At 41.0% G+C, this 12,893-nt stretch overlaps 3 protein-coding genes across 4 annotated transcripts in view; 2 read left to right on the top strand and 1 right to left on the bottom strand.

Annotated features, from left to right (window-relative positions):
* Positions 1–12,129, top strand: part of LOC111449300 (DNA-directed RNA polymerase 1B, mitochondrial-like) — a 30,617-nt gene extending 18,488 nt beyond the window's left edge. Inside the window, exons 2-20 of the mRNA XM_023089142.1 lie at positions 4,768–5,743; positions 6,056–6,292; positions 6,437–6,570; positions 6,701–6,767; positions 6,955–7,013; positions 7,226–7,343; positions 7,644–7,757; positions 7,864–7,995; positions 8,076–8,492; positions 8,644–8,694; positions 9,012–9,082; positions 9,556–9,640; positions 9,746–9,898; positions 10,089–10,163; positions 11,011–11,100; positions 11,187–11,234; positions 11,410–11,524; positions 11,642–11,745; positions 11,932–12,129. Coding sequence (XP_022944910.1) covers positions 4,970–5,743; positions 6,056–6,292; positions 6,437–6,570; positions 6,701–6,767; positions 6,955–7,013; positions 7,226–7,343; positions 7,644–7,757; positions 7,864–7,995; positions 8,076–8,492; positions 8,644–8,694; positions 9,012–9,082; positions 9,556–9,640; positions 9,746–9,898; positions 10,089–10,163; positions 11,011–11,100; positions 11,187–11,234; positions 11,410–11,524; positions 11,642–11,745; positions 11,932–12,042 — 2,955 coding nt within the window. The 5' untranslated portion in view covers positions 4,768–4,969 and the 3' untranslated portion in view covers positions 12,043–12,129. The remainder of the gene's footprint in view (positions 1–4,767; positions 5,744–6,055; positions 6,293–6,436; positions 6,571–6,700; positions 6,768–6,954; positions 7,014–7,225; positions 7,344–7,643; positions 7,758–7,863; positions 7,996–8,075; positions 8,493–8,643; positions 8,695–9,011; positions 9,083–9,555; positions 9,641–9,745; positions 9,899–10,088; positions 10,164–11,010; positions 11,101–11,186; positions 11,235–11,409; positions 11,525–11,641; positions 11,746–11,931) is intronic.
* LOC111449299 (DNA-directed RNA polymerase 1B, mitochondrial-like) overlaps positions 1–12,697 on the top strand; it is a 31,150-nt gene extending 18,453 nt beyond the window's left edge. Inside the window, exon 20 of one of the 2 annotated variants that reach the window (XR_002711570.1) lies at positions 12,443–12,697. The gene's annotated coding sequence lies outside the window, so the exon portion shown is untranslated. Of the gene's footprint in view, positions 1–12,154 lie in introns of both variants that reach the window. The other variant, XR_002711572.1, reaches the window with a different exon arrangement.
* Positions 780–3,473, bottom strand: LOC111449303 (UDP-glycosyltransferase 89A2-like). Its single transcript, XM_023089147.1, has 2 exons — positions 1,951–3,473; positions 780–1,025 (listed from the first exon to the last, which is right to left on the bottom strand). Exon 1 carries the CDS (start codon positions 3,387–3,389, stop codon positions 1,959–1,961), a length of 1,431 nt encoding a protein of 476 aa, XP_022944915.1. The 5' UTR covers positions 3,390–3,473; the 3' UTR covers positions 780–1,025; positions 1,951–1,958.
* Positions 12,698–12,893: the final 196 nt, after the last annotated feature.

The raw sequence follows: 12,893 nt of genomic DNA, 5'->3' as shown, positions 1-12,893 counted from the left end.
GCTTGCATGAATGAATAGAAAATCACTAGCCCGACAAACCGAAAACTATGCACCCGACTCTGCTTTCCACCATCATAATAGCCTTGTCTGATGCTATATCTGTTATCTCTTTCTCCCCCATGTTGGCCAACCGTACTTGGCTCAAATCCATCTAGATTGTATCCACTTTGGCCCATTACGTATCGTCATCAGTCTCACGATTTTAAAGCGCGTCTACCTAGAAAGAGGTTTCCACACCTTTATAAGGAAGTTTTGTTCTCCTCTCCAATCGATGTGAGATTTCGCAATACACCCCCGGGGGTCCAGCGTCATCGCTGGCACACCACTCGATACCTGTCTCTGATACCATCTTTAACAGCTCAAGCCCACCACTAGTAAATATTGTCCAATTTGGCCCATTACGTATGGTGTTGTGAGTACATTGGTGTCTCTTTGTGTAATTCCGTTCATTGGTGTTGTGAGTACATTTGTTCCGCTTTCGGCGCACAACAAAAGCAAGTGTAAATAAGATCATGCCATTCTTAGTTCCTACTCCTTCACCTCAAAGTTCGAGGCATACCCATTGCCTGCATAGATTAAGATATGCCATCCAACAACTCTTTGTCGGCCTTTTTGCATCCCATCTTGATTGAGATTACCCTAGCGTGCAATAGGATTCATGATACACTCGTAATGTATATGGTTGTCATAGCTTGTCTTATGTCCAGTGAGATAACTCACTAGTGACAAGAGATAAGGTCAACATAGTAGATGTCGTTACGGGTCAGATGTGTTTGAGATTTAGTCAAGAATACTTGTCTTCCGAGCGTTTGTGTACTTCAAAATGGATATACCATTATGTGGGAGATATACGATGAAATCGGAGCCCCTCGAGTGAATATACAACCTCCATAGTTACAATCTGCTACACATGTTCCATGGATGAAGCTCTGGAGTTCAGAGATGACATGGAGAAGCATGGTCTGGAAATGGAAGCTCTACGTTTGAAACCAGATTTTATATATTCAATCCCTCATTCATGGCCTCTGCAAGGAACGTATAAATGGTTAAGACTCGGTGGTACTGTGCAACTATATTATAAGACGATACGAAACGGTATTAGAGGCTGGAAATCATTTGTAACAGTTCAACCTCACTACTAATAGATATCGTCGGTTTTGGCTTGTTATGTATCGCAGTCAGCTTTACGATTTTTAAAACGTGTCTGCTACGGAGAGATTTCCACACGCTTATCCTCTCCAACCAATGTGGGATCTCACAATCCACCCTCCTTAGAGGTCCAACGTGTGATGTCCGACATTGGTTGGGAAGGAGAACAAAACACCATTTATAAAGTTATGGAAACCTTCCTCTAGCATATGCGTTTTAAAGCCTTGAGGGGAAGCCCAAAAAGAAAAGCCCAAAGAGAACAATATCTGCTAGCAGTGGATCTCGACCGTTACAAATAGTATCAGAACTAGATACCAGACTATGTGCCAGCAAGGAGGCTGCTGTTCCCCAAAGGGGTAGACACGAGACAGTGTGCCAGTAAGGACGCTGACCCCAAAGGGGAGTAGATTTGACGGGGGTCCCACATCGATGGAAGAGTGCCTGGACACCCCCCTTGGGGGTGGATTGTGATGTCCCACATTGATTGGGGAGGAGAACAAAACACCATTTATAAGGATATGAAAACCTTCCCCTAGCAGATGCGTTTTAAAGCCTTAAGAAAAGCCCAAAGAAGACCATATCTACTAGCGGTGGATCTGGACTATTACAAACGTCTTTGTTGGCAGGCCATCCACCCTTCTTGGGGGTCCAGGACGCTGGCACACCATCCGGTGTCTGGCTATGATACCATTTGTAACAGCCCAAGCCCACCGTTAGTAGATACTGTCCACTATAAAGCATGCAAAGAATACATACTGATACAATGCTCTGGTTTCTATGGAGGATCGAAATATTACTCACAAAAGTTACTAGAAATTCCGACCAGGAAGCTGCTTCAGCTTGTCGACAAAGCCTCGCATGTCCTTCCAGGAGCTTCCATTACTCCTTACAGCGTCCACCGCCGCTCTCTTGAGCGCTCCTGCCTTCATTTTCTCCGGACAGTCTCCCCTCAAAGACATAGCGATCACTTTCCCCAACTCATCAGAATCAGGCACCGAGTTCGCCCCCTCACAAACGCGCACCGCCACTCCCATGTCGTCCACCAATAGCTTAGCGTTCACGAACTGGTCCGCCTCCATCGGCCAACCCAATATCAGCACCCCCGCCGTTACGCTTTCAAGCACCGAATTCCACCCGCAGTGACTCAAAAACCCCCCGACTGCTCGGTGGTTCAATATCGCCACTTGTGGAACCCATTCCTTCACCACAATTCCCCGATCCGACACCCGATCTTCGAACCCAATTGGTATTCCATTACACCCACCAACTGTTTGATTAAATGTCTTAACCACCCACACGAATCGAGCGCCGCTTCTCTCAAGCCCGGAAGCCAGTGCCTCCATTTGCTGCTGATTCAGCTGCTTTTGACTCCCGAAACAAACGTAAAGCACCGAACTATCAGCGCAGCCATCGAGCCATGTGAGTACCTCCGAGCTCGAATCTCGAATTGAGCTACGCCCATCGCCTGCGCGGATGAGATTTAGCGGTCCAATTCCGAACACACGCCCTTCGCCATTCAAATCCCTGAAGTGCTCCAAGAACTCACCCTCCAATGTCTCGAAGGAATTGAAGACGCTAACCCAGCCGGATGTATTAGCCAACGCGTCGTCCCTTAATAAATCCCAATCCGGGTTCGAATCCTGGTACCGCTTGATTAACGACGGTAAATGGTCCTTTTTGAAGGAGGGGGAATTGGGGATTTCGTTGAAATGGAACACAGGGGAAGAACGGAAAAGGTCGGTTTTAATGTGGAGCCAAGAGTAGTGAAGAACATTGACGAGGAATGCGCCGCAGGAGTAGTAAACGATCCTGGGGATTTGAAGGTGGTCGGCGAGGTGTTGGGTCCAGCCGAGGAAGGAATCGGAAATGATGGCGGCGGGAGGGGCGGGGTGGGAGTTGAACCAGTGGACGATCGGGTCGTGGAGTTGGCGGAGGGCGACCATGATGGGGAAGTTGCCGTGGTTGCCGATTTGGCTGACGTGTTCGGCGCCGGCGGGGAGATTGGGGTGCGCCGGGAATGGAAGGACGAGAGTGTGAATTGAAGGGTGGGCTTGGAGAAGGGGCTCAAGGAGGGGGAGGTTTTTGGGGGTAACTAAGACGGTGATGGTGAAGCCGCCATGGGAGGCTAAATAATGAGTGAGATCGAGGAGTGAGATCATGTGGCCTTGAGCTGGGTATGGAAAAACCAGAAGGTGGGGAGTGGTGGTCGACGGCGGCGGCAGAGGCGGTGAAGACGACATCTTTTCAACTGCGGTCAAATGAGGAAGACGAAGACCAATTCTCAGAAGTGCCACCAATATTAGTGGACCTGGTTTTTCTTCCACTCAAAATACTTTTTTTTTTTCCTGTAAAAATAAAAAAATAATAAATTGTTGAAAAGTATTTTCTTTAAAAAAATATATTTATTAAATTATAAAAGTAAAATTGGTACTATTCACTTTTTAAAATTGGGAGGTTGACAACGATACATAATGGATTTTAGCAGACAATATTTATTAACGGTGGGTTTGGGTAGTGTTGGTGCTAGCAAGAACGCTTTGGCACAAAAGATGCGTTCTAAAATCTTGAGACTGACATGATACATGACGGGCCAAAGCAAACAACATCTATTAGTGGTGGGTTTGAGCCATGTTTGTGCCAGCAAGAATGCTAAGAAGCATGCCTGATCTAATGACTTGTTTTTTTCCCTCTTCCTCCTCTCCTCTACCTCCGCTACAACGGGCATGTTGACACTGCGTGACATCGATTCCAGCATCAACCACTTATCGTGATGCCCTCCAACATCCCCTTCAATGCCACTTATCCCTCATCAAGATCCCATTTTCGGTTGAGGACTATTGGGAGTGAGTCCCACATTCGTTAATTTAGTGGAAGATCATGAGTTTTTAAGTGAGGAATATTATCTCCATTGGTATGAGACATTTTGGGGAAGTCCAAAGCAAAGGCATGAGAGCTTATGCTCAAAGTGGACAATATCATACCATTATGGAGAGTCGTGATTCTTAACATAGTATCAGAGCCATGCCCTAAACTTAACCATGTCAATAGAATCCTCAAATATCGAACAAAGAATTGTGAGACTCGAAGGTGTAGTCAAAAGTGACTAAAGTGTCAAATAAAGGGTGTATTTTGTTCGAGGGTTTCAGAGAAAGGAGTCGAGCCTCGATTAAGGGGAGTCAATTCGAGAGCTCTGTAAGCCTCAGGGGAGGCTTATAGTGTACTTTGTTCGAGAGGAGAAGCCTCAATTAAGGGGAGGCTATTCGAGAGCTCTACAAGCCTCAGGGGAGGCTTATGGTGTACTTTGTTTGAGGGGTTGTTTGAGGGGAAGATTGTTGAGGATTATTGGGAGTATGTCCTACTGTAATTACATTACATTAATGTTTATTCCGAAATTTGGGCCGAATATTCGTGGATCAATGGCGCGTTAAAAAAAACCGAGTAAGCCCATTAGGCCCAATAAGAGAACAAGCGGGCTAACATTGTGCGGTGACCCGACGGGTCGGGTTTTGACCTGGTTGAAGAATGGGTGAAGGAATAAATGTTGAAGAAAACGTAGGTTTTAGGAGGGTTTAATGGCCGCCGCTGTGGTTCTCTTCTCCGTTCTCCCACCATTTTGAGATCTCTACCTTCATCTCTCATCCTTCCCGCGTTTGAATTCTTTGTATTCAACTTTGTGTTCTTAGTTTCTCACTGCCTGAGAACATTTCGGAGAAACTGCATATTCCGACTATCAGTTCTTCGCATTTTCCATCTCCTTCAGCTGCGTTTTGAATTGCTTGAACTTGTTGTTGTGGGAATTCGGAATCCATACTACCAGAGAATGTGGAGAAACATTGTCAAAAGAGCTGCTTCAAGGAGGGATACGTTCTTCTCCAGAAAAGTTATTGAAGACTCTATCTTTGTTGAGGAAATTAGATCCTCCAGGACACTCGGAAGCTTGAAATCAAGTTGCCTGTTAGAGGGCTCTCGTGGAATCAGCTTTTTCCATTCCCGTGAAGTTGGGTTTGCGAAATCCAATTTCGCACATTCAAGCGAGCACGTAGCTTTTTATGGGGTTCTAAACCATGCCAAAGGCTACGCAACTGCTGCGGAGGCTGCGATTTCCGAGGAGGACTTATCAGGGTCGGAAGAAATTCAGGAATTGATGGAGGAACTAAGCAAACAAGATAAGGTGGGGTCTCACTTTAAGCAGCCTAAGAAAATGGTGGATGGAATGGGGGTAGGTAAGTACAATATTCTACGGAAGAGACAGATAAAGATGGAGACGGAGGCTTGGGAAGAGGCTGCCAGAGAGTATCAAGAGCTATTAACGGATATGTGTGAGCAGAAGTTGGCGCCCAATTTACCTTACATAAAGTCTTTATTCCTTGGTTGGTTTGAACCCTTGCGTGATGCAATTGCTGCAGACCAGGAGTTTTGCAAGAAGAAGAGTAGAGTGTCTCATGCTCCTTATTTTGATCTTCTGCCGGCGGATATGATGGCTGTGATTACAATGCATAAGTTAATGGGGTTGTTGATGACTAGCAGTGGAGGAAACAGTAGTGTCAGGGTAGTCCAAGCTGCTTGTCAGATAGGAGAAGCCATTGAACACGAGGTTGGTTAGTTTCAAATTCTTTTACTTTATTGTCTAAAATTTTGCATTTGTTTTAGATTTCCCATTGATATGAAGTTCGCTAGGTATCAAAGTAAAAAACCAGTCATGGTTTTCTTTCCAATATTGAGAGCTATCGATCATATAGCAAGGTTTCTTACCTCATTCTGTCAGTTTTTCTTTCTCTTATTTAGATATGTGATATATTTGTTCTTGTTTGGCAATGAACATCTGAACTCTGATTGACATTTTTAATAAAACGGTGTTGAATTAATTGAAATATTTGTTTGGACAATTTTCTTTTCTACGAAACAGGTTAGAATCCACAAGTTCTTTGAGAATACGAAGAAGAAGAAGAAGAACAGTAATGAAAAAACTACTGAAGGAGACACTGAACCTGTGGTCGAAGACCAGGAGAAACTGGCCAAAGAACAAGACAAATTGAGGAAAAAAGTCACCAACCTGATGAAGAAACAGAAGTTGCGGCAAGTGAGGATGATAGTCAAGGAACACGATGATTTAAAGCCTTGGGGCCAGGATGCGCATGTGAAGGTTTCTGTTTTTAATTTTTTGCCCATAGTCTCAATGTGAAGTAATGCGTAAATTCTGGTGTACTTGCTGTGAGCTACTGTAGATGTTGATGTACACATATTAACAGCGAGAAATTGTTTAATTCTGGTTTCTATTGCCTTCCAGGTTGGTTGTCGTTTGATTCAGCTATTGATTGAAACAGCGTATATTCAACCTCCAATGGATCAGTTAGGAGGAGGTCCTCCTGATATTCGTCCCGCATTTGTCCATACTCTTAAAACCATCACAAAAGAAGCACAGTTAATGAGCCTTCTGCTCTCGTGGTTTATTTTTCATATTTATCTCACTTCGATTTTTCTACATATTCTTTCTATGTCTGATCTGTATTACTACTACTACTAATTATTACCATTTGGTTTCTTCCCGCAGAAAGACTAGCAGAAGATATGGTGTTATTGAATGCGATCCACTTGTTCGCAGAGGCCTGGAGAAAACTGTAAGTAAAATCATACATTGTGGGCTGTTCCGTACTCGGTGTGAATTTGGTTGCTTTTCTATAAATAGTTTGTAGACATTATTTTTGCTGTATGATTATGCAACTCTGTAGTTCTGCAAGGTTCTCTCTCTCTCAAAATTACTCAGTTTATGTCTTGGATTAGTGATTGTCTTCAGTTTTGTCTCAGGCAAGACACATGGTCATACCATATATGCCTATGCTGGTGCCTCCCCTTAATTGGACAGGGTAGGTTACTCTATATTTTAATCTATTTCAATAAATTCTAATAGTTTCCATACTATTCAGAGATTGAAAACCTAGTTTCATGTAACGATATTTACTGGTTCATTTGTTGAATAGAATATATATCTGAATGATGCGTATTCTCTGAAGCTTAAGTTTCATTTGTGCTGTATGCTTGTTATGTTTGGTGTTTGATGTCTGCTATTCGTGTGTAGGTATGATAAAGGAGCACACTTATTCCTACCATCATATGTTATGCGAATACATGGGGCAAAGCAGCAACGTGAAGCAGTTAAAAGGGTTCCAAAGAAACAACTAGAGCCTGTTTTTGAGGTTTGAGAGTTCTGATGATTGTTTCCTAGTTTAATGATTTACATACACACCTTTGGTTTTGCCTGACCTCTTCCTCCATTCCCATATACCATGTTGAAAAATTAATATCACTGGACTCTATCTTTGTCGAAGAAGGTTTTTGATTTGACTATATGTTTCATGGGCTTTGTCTTTGAAGTCGCGATACCATCTTAGAAGGAACTCCTAAGATTTTCCCATAGAAAAAAATCATCTTGCAGTTTCTTTTTGAACTTCAGTTACGAAAGAATTCGTAATATATGATAATTTTTGCATTTTTAGGCACTTGATACGCTTGGAAGAACCAAGTGGAGGGTGAACAAAAGAGTTCTTAGCATTATTGACAGGATATGGACCAGTGGTGGTCGTCTTGCTGATTTGGTTGACCGGGAAGATGTATGTTACAGAAGAAGAATGCTAGTTGGTCCTATTTGCATGTTTTCCTATCTTATGAAATTTATATCTTTTTTTGTAACTTTAACCTTAACTTCAATTTGTACAGGTTCCTCTACCAGAGGAGCCAACTGTGGAAGATGAAGCAGAAATTCGAAAATGGAAGTGGAAACTCAAGGGTGCAAAAAAAGAGAATAGTGAGAGGCATTCACAGCGGTGTGACATTGAGCTTAAGCTTGCAGTAAGAACTTATTGAATGAATAGAATTTAAATTTGAATACTCTTGTCAAGTACATTTGAATTTACTTTTATTGTGAGCAGGTGGCCAGGAAAATGAAAGAAGAGGAGGGCTTTTACTATCCTCACAACTTAGATTTTCGAGGTCGTGCATACCCAATGCATCCACATTTGAATCATCTTGGTTCTGATATGTGTCGTGGAATTCTAGAATTTGCGGAGGGACGGCCACTTGGAGAGTCAGGGTTACGCTGGTTGAAGATACATTTGGCAAATCTATACGCTGGTGGTGTGGACAAGTTATCTTACAAGGATCGAATATCATTTACTGAGAATCATTTGGATGAGATTTTTGATTCGGCAGACAGGCCTCTAGAAGGAAATCGTTGGTGGTTGGGCGCAGAGGATCCTTTTCAGTGCTTGGCAGTGTGTATTAATCTCTCAGAGGCTTTAAGAAGTCCATCGCCGGAAACAACTCTTTCCCATATGCCTGTACACCAGGTACTACTTACATTATTCTTGCAATTCGTCCCCAAATTATGAATGCCATTTTTGTTCTCTGCAACTTTATCCCTTTCGAAACCATAATCATATTGCTATTCTGCAGTATATATCTTTGTTTATCCTTATTTATTTCCCCATGATTTGGCAGGATGGTTCCTGCAATGGCTTGCAACACTATGCAGCTCTCGGGAGGGACAAGGTACTTTTAATTTCTCTAGTTAGATAGGATTAAGATACAAAGTCAGCTGAGAAGTGAAGCTACTTCCATTTTTACTTGGCTATTTCTTATTCTGCGTGTTTGGGGATTGAAAATACCTCAATGCTTGCTTATTCGAAGCTAAAAGCACCTGAATCTAAATAACGCTTCTTGTACTACACATACGAAGAACTTTAAAAATATTTCTTTTAACTATCTTTATTTTTAGGAACTCCTTAATTTTTACAAAAAAAAGTCTTCTTTGAGATGACACGGTCTGTTTCTTAATTAGCATTTAATATTGTGTCATTTTTCTTCAGTTGGGAGCAGCGGCTGTTAACCTTGTAGCAGGAGATAAGCCCGCAGATGTGTACTCAGGAATTGCTGCCAGGTTACTGCATCTCTTGTTTGCATGTTTGATTGTAGGGAGGATTATTTAAGTGTTCCTCATTTTCTTTTTAATGTTTTTTTAAAATTGCTCTTTGGTGTTTTTTACATATGAAAGTTGAGTCTTAATAACCCGGCAGGCGTCAATGCCATGTTTGTTTGAATAAGCTGAAAAGTATTTTGAAGCCTGGTCATTATGATAAGGGAGCTAATATATGCTTTCCACGAACTATAGAAATTGCAAGTATGCTCAATGCAAGTGATATTTTTTAGATAAAATTTAAGTGACTCTGCTCTCTGCATTCAACTTTGGAAGCTTCGTTTACCAACTAGTATGAAAGGAAGAATGCCTATTTAGACAGTATTCTCCATGCTTTCGGTATAAAAGTTTGCAAATGACTTGTGTTTTAGAGCATATTTTTGGCGTTCGGAGGGGATCTAGTTTCTTTTTTAATTTGTATATTTTTCTGGGTGCAGAGTTCTTGACATAATACGAAGTGATGCAGAGAAAGATCCTGCAACTAATCCAAATGCGTTGCATGCTAGACTTTTAATCAATCAGGTCTGGTTACTAATAATTCTATGAGAATAATTTTTTATAGAACTGTTTCTAATAGCTGCTTGTATGTTTTTCCTCTAATGGATTCATATTTGTGACTTCAATTAGGTGGATCGTAAACTGGTGAAACAAACAGTCATGACATCCGTGTATGGTGTCACGTATATGGGTGCACGGGATCAGATTAAGAAAAGGTTGAAAGAACGAGCATCCATTGCCGATGATTCACAATTATTTGCAGCTTCTTGCTATGCAGCTAAAGTGAGTCAATAAACTGCCATTTGCTTGTGAGAAAAATGTAGCACATTTATGCCTATTTGCATGCATATTATAGTTCTGTTTCTTTTTTTTTTACACAACTTTTTCTTTTATATTTACAAGAAAAATGTGTTACTACAATTATTATTATTTTGAAATGAACGTGCTGCTGATTCGAAGACTTATCGTGCAGACTACCTTGACTGCCTTGGGGGAAATGTTTGAAGCAGCAAGAAGTATCATGAGCTGGCTTGGTGAATGTGCAAAGGTGCGGTCCTTAATTAGTGATATTGTCATTATTTTGGTTATTTTGATAAAGTTCGTAGTATCACTAGCTTGAAGTGGGAATTCTTCGTTAGTGCCCCTCTTGTAAATTTTGTTTCATTGATTGGTGAAACCTTCACGCTGAAGCCCTCATAAAAATGCACCCACATGGGACTTACGGAGTCTTTACTTACTCACTCCTTTCAACATCATTTACATTACTTGGGCTCATTTGGTTTTCTCCAAGCATAAGTGAACTGGATAGTCTTCCTATCAGATCTTACCATCTTAAAAAATAGAGGTTTAGAAGAAAACAGCCTTCATGCATCAACCATCCACCTTCACCATTTCGTAAAGCACACTCAATAAATCTCCCAACTCCTCAGTTTTCTGTCCTATTAAATTCTTCCAGTCAAGATTTTCCTCTATTTCGTTTCAATTTCTCACGTACCCCCTACCACGACATAGAGCCACAACGTAGAGATTGAGAAATTTTAACATCAATGGTTGGGCGACCAGCCATATTTCCTAGAATCTCACCCTTTACCCAAACCCGCATTGAGCTTAATATTGTCTTCGATCAAAGATCTTAATTTTGAAATACAACTACAAGGGTTGTGATCTCCTCCATATTTCTTCAATTTTCAGACTCATCTTCCCTCTTCTTAGCCGTAGGTAATTCAAATAATTTGATTTTATAACATCTTGAGGAGTGGGTTATTTTAGCAATGTTACGTTTCTTATCTAAGTTAAGTATAGAAATCTGATATTATGTGCATTTCAGCAAGCGTTCCTCTGTCTTTTTGTCACACGACTAAGGTGTAGCTTTTCACACATTTAATTTTCAACAGGTAATAGCTTCAGAAAATCAGCCAGTTCGATGGACAACTCCTCTTGGACTGCCAGTCGTACAACCTTACCGGCAACTAGGAAGACATTTTGTAAAGTTCTAATAAATTTGTGAAATTTAAGCTAACAATGATTTGGACTTCTCCAACAAACTGAAACTGTAATTGACTTATTGCAGATCAAGACTTCCTTGCAAATGTTGACTCTACAACGAGAAACTGACAAGGTAAGGCCAACCAAATCGGGAATTATTGAGTAGACTCGATGTGTTTAAAAACCTTTTGAAATTGGGACGCTTCAAGTTTATTAACTCTCTTGAGAAGGGTCACTGTATGCAGTAGTGCAATTCATTGGTTGCATGATATGTTTACTAGCCGGATAATTCGTATTATTTTCTGTAGGTCATGGCTAAGCGTCAGAAAACAGCTTTTCCTCCAAATTTTGTACACTCCCTTGATGGTTCTCATATGATGATGACTGCTGTCGCCTGCAGAAGGGCAGGCCTTAACTTTGCAGGTTCACTTCATTTTTCTTTTACTTCTCTATTGATTGGGTCCTTTATCTCAGTGAACTTATGTGAATTCTCAAGTGTTCAATCGTGGCCATATCTCTTCTTACCATGTTTGATTACAGGTGTCCATGATTCATATTGGACCCATGCATGCGATGTTGACGTAATGAACAGGCTACTAAGGGAGAAATTTGTTGAGCTATACGAGGCTCCTATTCTGGAGAATGTAAGTATCTCGCCCCATGTGTACTTGATCGGTTAACTTATCCTGGTTATTGGAGACAAAAGATACTCCTCTTCTGACAAAATAGAACACATTGACTGTACTATCCTGTAGCTACAAAGATCTAGTTGTCTTCTTCTGTCCTGGAATTTCTTTAACTTACAACTTGAACGGTTTTTGCCTTTACAGTTACTGGAAAATTTCCAAAAGTCCTTCCCCACTTTAAAGTTTCCGCCCTTACCCGATCGGGGAGACTTTGATCTCAAGGATGTCCTGCAATCTTCCTATTTCTTCAATTAGTGCAGCCTAGATACTTCACTCGGATGCTCTTTCTCATATGTGCTACACGTCTGTGGCTGGCATACAGTCCTGTCTACAAATCAGACTCTGGAGGCAAGTTTGCTTCTTCGAGGTCAGTGCTGTCCAGCTACTTGTACATAACATATTCTCCAACCATTGGTAGTCTAAATCTTAGAACCTGGAAGTTCAATCTGCCATTCACGTATTCAACTTTTACCTTACGAAATAAAGATAGGTTATATTTGGGAGCTACGGAATTTCTACCTTCATTGTACTCTGATCCAGACTTAAGTTCTGACACTGCAACCAATTAGAGGTTCAGCGATGCTGAGAGACATGGCTTTCAAAGTGTGATCAATGAAGTAAGATCTCGGAGTAATCTCCCAAAGATCAGCTGGAGTGTTGCCATGTAGTTTACACTGTAATCAAAATTTTTTATTATTACATATTATGTGTAAAGTTGAAGGAAAGTATTGGTAGCGAGGTCTGTTTTGGTTCTTCTCTTTAAACTTGTTGATTCATTCACTATTTCAAGGAAGAAACAAAATATTCAGTTTTGTTAGGGGTCAAAATATGGAATATTCCACACTAACTTTGACAGATTGTCTCAAGTTTTGGGCAGAGGAGAGGCCATGTGCCATACCTTCTCTTTTAATTTTTGTCCTTTCTAGATTGTATTGCAAGATGTTTCGGTCCAAGAAGTTTCAATGGTGTCCCCTACCTAAAAGCTAATCAAATGCATAAGTTGTCCCTTCGGTCCAAGAAGTTTTAATTTTTTTTTTTGTTGCTTACAGAATCCCATAAAAAAAAAAAAAAAAAAAAAAAAAAAAAAAAAAAAAAAAAAAAAAAAA

Source organism: Cucurbita moschata, unplaced genomic scaffold (genome assembly GCF_002738365.1).
Source record: "Cucurbita moschata cultivar Rifu unplaced genomic scaffold, Cmos_1.0 Cmo_Scf00011, whole genome shotgun sequence".
Classification (NCBI taxonomy): domain Eukaryota; kingdom Viridiplantae; phylum Streptophyta; class Magnoliopsida; order Cucurbitales; family Cucurbitaceae; genus Cucurbita; species Cucurbita moschata.
The sequence above is the reverse complement of the archived record's forward strand: the minus strand, read 5'-3'. Positions and strand labels throughout refer to the sequence as shown.